The 6000-nt window shown below is 33.8% G+C and overlaps 1 protein-coding gene across 2 annotated transcripts in view; it reads left to right on the top strand.

The window, feature by feature from the left end:
* Positions 1-201: 201 nt before the first annotated feature.
* The window catches only part of slc4a1b (solute carrier family 4 member 1b (Diego blood group)), a 34171-nt gene continuing 28372 nt past the window's right edge, over positions 202-6000 (top strand). Inside the window, exons 1-2 of one of the 2 annotated variants that reach the window (XM_039655264.2) lie at positions 202-362; positions 2114-2247. In XM_039655264.2, coding sequence (XP_039511198.2) covers positions 2239-2247 — 9 coding nt within the window. In that variant the 5' untranslated portion in view covers positions 202-362; positions 2114-2238. Of the gene's footprint in view, positions 363-2113; positions 2248-2786; positions 2874-6000 lie in introns of those variants that run through there. The other variant, XM_039655265.2, reaches the window with a different exon arrangement.

The raw sequence follows: 6000 nt of genomic DNA, 5'->3' as shown, positions 1-6000 counted from the left end.
ACTTGGGGGAAGATATTTTGTAGAATATTTGTAACCAAACCGTTTTGAGGTACGAACAAATTATGGAAATCAGTGGTGCCCCAGAACTGTTAGGTTACAAATATTCTTCAAAATATAATCCTTTGTTTTTAGAGGAAAACATATAGTTGTGGAACAACTTGAGGGTAAGTAAATGACAGAATTTTCATTTTGGGGTGATATATTCTTTTTACAGTCTCAGAGTAAACTATGCAAGATAAAATAAGGGCCTTATGCATCCATGTTAGGTTTCTTATATGACTGGCTAATCTTTACACAAATTTTGACAGAAAGCAGAGAAACAGGCCAAGAAGAAATGGAACAACTTGAAAGATGAATACAAGGTAATCTCCATTTCCATTTGTTCTTGGCCTGTTGGGCAGTTCTGGCCAAACCAGATGCCTAGGCAAAATAAAACCATAAAGATTGATATGATGCCACTTCAATAACGTATTCATTTTTATGGATGAAGACCGTCTGAATTCTAGCTCCAAGCCTTCAGACATAAAGGGAATGATACAAGCACTTAAAATCAATACTCACTCCCATCCACTTTTGGATGAGTTGCGCCTCCAAGTGAAAAGGCTTTCGTTGGCCGCCCGTTTCCTCAGCAGTCCCTTGATAAAAAATAATGCTTAATTTAAGTTTTAATGAACAATAATACAATTCTACAATTATTTGGTACAAAAATGAAATAAGACAAGCAGGTCGAAACTACAATAACACTCTAGAATAAGGTTTACATTGAAAAAAACGTAGTTTGGAAACTTTTAGTTAGCCAAAACGATTGCCTGCTAGATATACCCAAAGCCTGGTAGATATACACCAAATACGAATTGAATCTTATGTTGATCCACTACATTTACTCATAGACTCATTTGCCTGTTTTAATCCAAACAGTGACGTTTTTTGTGGCCGGGCAGTGTATTTAGTTGGTGACCTATATGACCCCAAGTCAGGGGTTATGTGAATATACGTATAATATACCTAATACACGTATAAACACACCTAATATACTTTCCTAGGTCAATGTTTGAGCCGCAAATCAGCAGTTCAGAATGATTTCGGAAGGATCATGTGATCCTGAAGACTGGGGTAATGAATGATACTGCAAATTCAGCTTTTCATCAGAGGAATAAATTACATTTTAAAATATATTTACAGTTATTTTAAATTATAATCATTTTTAGAATCAATGTAGCCTTGGTAAATATACTGTAAATTCTAAACAGCACAAGAAATGTATATATATGTATATATATATACATATTAAATGTAAATATTTCATTGCAAGAATATATTACAAAATGTATTTCAAGGAGCATTACATTTCCAGTCATAAAATGCATTTCTCCAAATGCATTCTGCAAAGACTTGATCACCCGCTTCATCTCTAGTTGAATTGCGATGCTGTTTAATTATTTCACAAATGAAGAGTTCAGATGCAAAAGCCTCTAAGTGCCATTTGAAATTTTCTTCTAGAATGATAATTTTTATCAAGCTTGTATATTTAAGTTCAGTGATTTCACTTAAATGGCAATGATGATTACCTATTAATTGTTATTTAAATGAAATAACTGAACTTAAAAATACAAGTTTGATAAAAATCATCATTCAAGAAGAAAATTTCAAATGGCATTTAGAGGCTTTTGCATCTGAACTCTTCAAATATTTTCAATTGGGCATGGATAGAGTTTCTAGGTCAGAAATGAAATTATTATTTTTGAGAGTGATAGTGGAACCAAGATGAATCTAATAAAGAAAGTGATTGTGCTTTGATTAACAGAAAGATGTTTTAATGAAGCCTGATATAAATCAAAATTACCCAAACTCAAACACAATACAAAATTCAGGAGTAAAATATACAAAAGTGATGATATACCTGCTCATTCTTAATAATTACCAATTTCCACTTTTCAAAACAACTCATTAAAGTGAGTATAATGTTTGATTACTCAGGCAAAACATACAGTACAAATGTGAATATTAATGTTAAACTAATAGTATTGTAAAAAAAAAAAATATATATATATATATATTTGCCAAAGCAGAACTGTATTTGACGCTTACAACATTCTCATTTGGTTTCACGCAGGCCTGCCCAGTTCATAATGGACGCTATGACCTGAGTCTTGACCCTGTGAGCCTTCATGGACCAAAATATGGGACAAGAAATGAAGCAGAGGGGAATCTTCCTCAGGCGGTGCACTGTTCGTAGACATGTTGAAGGTGAGAGGAAACTAGTGTCACTAGAGTGTGTGTAGGTGACACTGGCTCTATAAGTATGATAAGATACAGAGAACACACACACTGGATTTTTTTTTTCAACCAGTGCACAATTATCAAGACATACTGTTTACTGCATCAATATTATGGGTGAGTCAAAGAACACATCGTCTTGGATGTGTTTGTGTGTGATTTAGAAAAAGAATAAAGGGAGATATGGATACATTTGAATACTTTTTTCGTGTTCAAAGTCATATCTAAACATGTATGTAAAACGACCCCAGATATTTATAAAAAGTTTATATGGATACTTCGAAAATAAAGTTTTTTAACTATTAACTTCACCTTTTTTTTGGTCATTTTTCAACAATATTTGGTTTTCTAATGCAATGATATTTGGATATTATGATATTATACTAAATGAAGTACCTTTTCCGATTACTTTTTTAGGGGTCACGATATGTGCCTACAAGATTTTACATGATTATCTGCTTTTTTAACTCTGTATGTGTGTGTGTAGAGGTGTGTCTGATAGCTGCAGGTGTACACAGACTTTATAAAGGTCTGCACACTTTTGTAAGGGTCTGTGACAGAGAATATTGCTTGAGCCGTAGGGTCAGAAATTCAAGGTAAGCGCAATTAATGTCCCAATTGGTTTTTAACCATAATTTAGTTGTTTTACATATGTCATGTTTTCATTTAATTTGTTTTAAACTGGGGTTTACTGCTATAGATATTTATCAAATATTTGAAACATTCTGTTCAAAATAGAAAATGCATTTTTTAATTTTACAATGAATTGTTCTTTGGATTCTTGCAATAATTGCTATACAGTTTTGAGCACAAAAACAATAGCAAAAATTGTTGCATGCGTTAAAATGATTAGTCTCACGCTATATATTTAATTTACACACTTCTTATGTACAAGGGTCAACACTAACCCCAAACAGTTATTCTTATACAGTATGTTATACATTATTCTTATATTATCTTAAATACCTGCATGTGAATTCATTTCTGTAATTAAGCTGCGCCTTCCCTTACACCTTTAATCCTACCCATACCACCAAACCTGTCCTTACCGTACCCGTATCCCACCTCAATAGCAGCAAAAGTGTTTTGCAATACAATATGAAAACAATAAGGATATATGCAAGTACAGGTTAAGGACACTTAATATAAAGTGAGACCCACAATTTTAAGCCTTTAACAACAGAAGTCAATAAACATTTTTTTTTTTTGTACTGCAAATACATGCCTGTACAGTAGAGGGCACAGCTCAAACAAACCTTTCAGCCGTGTTCTGTCAATCTGGATTGCAGAAGAAGAAAGTTCAAGACTCAAAAATTGCCCATTATACCCTCATTCACTATACCCTACATTACTCCACTAATATAGTGCACTTATTAGGCTCTGTGTGCGCAGGAAAGCCTGGCGCATTTGCATAGCTTGTGCTTGCAGTTTAATAATCATAGTAATAATCAATGTATGAAAAGATGCATCTTGAACTCTGTAATAATACTCTGTACTCTGTAATAACTCTGTAATAACAATGTAATAATCAAATAAAAGGAAATACCTGTATGATATTACGCTGTAGCCACATTGGACTCGCGGTTTGGAAAATAGTAGTTTAAATTTTTATATTTTTAGGTCAAACCGTTCTTGTCTGTCAGTCATATAATGGAGGTCTATGGTCACCACCTCAAAGAGCATGCACAGAAAAGTCCAAATTAAACGATTTAATGACTCGTGAATGTAAGTACACATTGATGGCCTAAGACAAAAAACGAGCGGTTTGTGTGAGAAAACGAACAGTATTTATATAGTTTTTACCGCTTGTAACCACAGCCACGTCCAAGTGATTTGAGGGCGTGGGCGCTTTGTGGCTGTGGTTACGAGAGGTAAAAAATATATAAATACTGTTCGTTTTCTTACACAAACCGCTCGTTTCGTGTCTTAGGCCATCAATGTGTACTTACATTTACGAGTCATTAAATCATGTTTAATTTGGACTTCTCTGTGCATGCTCTTTGAGGTGGTGACCATAGACCTCCATTATATGAGTGACAGACAACAACGGTTTCACCTAAAAATATCAAAATTGAAATATTCAAAACTACTACGGAAACAAAGACACCTACATCTTGGATGCCCTTGAGGTAAGCTAAAATATACCAAAAATGTATTTAAAAGTGAACAATCCCTTTGATAAAAGTAAAAAAACAACAACTAATTTTCCTTATTGGTATGCATTGTCATGGGTTAATAAAGTGAGATTAAATGCATAAAGTAAATTTAATAATTGCTGGTTTGTGAAAATTCTAAATTTGCATTTTACAAATGTTAGTTTTTACATTTTTGAGAAATACTGAATCTGTTTTTTAGCAATTGAGACATTTAGACATTCAGTCTACAGCGCACATATTGTAACTTGGGGTTAGGAGAGGTGTGTCAGTCAATAAATTGCAAAACTTGCATTGCTTATTTGAAAAAGTAACAAATAAGTCTACAAACTAATTTAAAAGTAATGTGCTACTTTACTAGTTATTTTACAAAAGTAATCTGATTATGTCACTTGCGTTGTTTGTAATGCATTACCCCTAACATTGTTTCTAGCTGCTCTGAATATGAATATAATAAACAAGAACACTGTCTGGTAAGCTGTGGTACACATAAATCCAAATTACAATTCTTGACTTCCTGTTAATTTACTTAGTCTCCGCATTTGCAGTCTGCCTTGTGCCACTCACACTCCTGATGTTTTGAGGGTAAACATGAGCTTTAATTTATCAGTCATCACTGGCCAGGAAACACACACACAAATACAGTCATACCAGAGGTCCCGCCATCATGTTTAAGTTGTCTACATCTCTGCTTTGAACTATAACAACCAGTAGAACAAGAAGGATGTTAGATGACATCTCACTGTTTCAATTCACTAAAAAGTAATAACATGCAGTTTTTCCATACAGGATGTGCTGCATTCCTATTGATCTGACCCTTTAAATGGCATGCGCTGGTCTAACCTAATGTAGTCAAATGTTAATTTAAAACTCATTCATTACTATAAAAATCAGTTAATTAAGTTCCCATATTAAGAAATTTTGGGTTACCTGCCAAAACCTTCTAAACAAACAATTTGCAGTATAAGGACATAAATTCATGCAATCTACAGTACTTGTAATTCAAAATATCTATGTATGTCATTCCTACAGTTTGGTGGGTTTTGGACTATTTTTTGTCTTGTCAGACGGAGAAAATGTCTGTCTATCATAAAAAAGTATGTATGACAAAAAATTGTATTTAAACGGCTATAGCTATGCAACAGTCAGTCTGATTGACTTGACACCTGGTATGTTGTGTGTATGTCCAAGGTGCCGCGATTGTCTACAAGGACATTAGTGAAAAACACGGAAAAAAAAAAGAACTCGAAAAACACGGCCTCCGTTGGACAATGAAGTTTGAATGGCTCTCAGACAAGGTTATTAACGGATGTCGATCGGAACGAAAATCGCTGGGCCTGTTTGACCTTTGACCTTTGAAAAATTAGAAAGAAATCAACCAGGGTCACCTTAACATTTTTCACATGGGTAAAGGTTGTATACACGATTTTTCGCACATCCCACAGCATTCATATCATATAGTGAAAAACAACCTCAATAACTGTTAAAAAGCTTTAAAACTATTTGTAATTTTCCTGTATTGGCTGTTAATGGTCTTTTCCATGTACTGTATGATCTAAGTGGTTACATG

This window comes from Pimephales promelas, chromosome 17 (genome assembly GCF_988280905.1).
Source record: "Pimephales promelas chromosome 17, fPimPro1.hap1.1, whole genome shotgun sequence".
Classification (NCBI taxonomy): Eukaryota; Metazoa; Chordata; class Actinopteri; order Cypriniformes; family Leuciscidae; genus Pimephales; species Pimephales promelas.
Note: the sequence above shows the minus strand (reverse complement) of the source record. Positions and strands in the feature narration are given on the sequence as shown.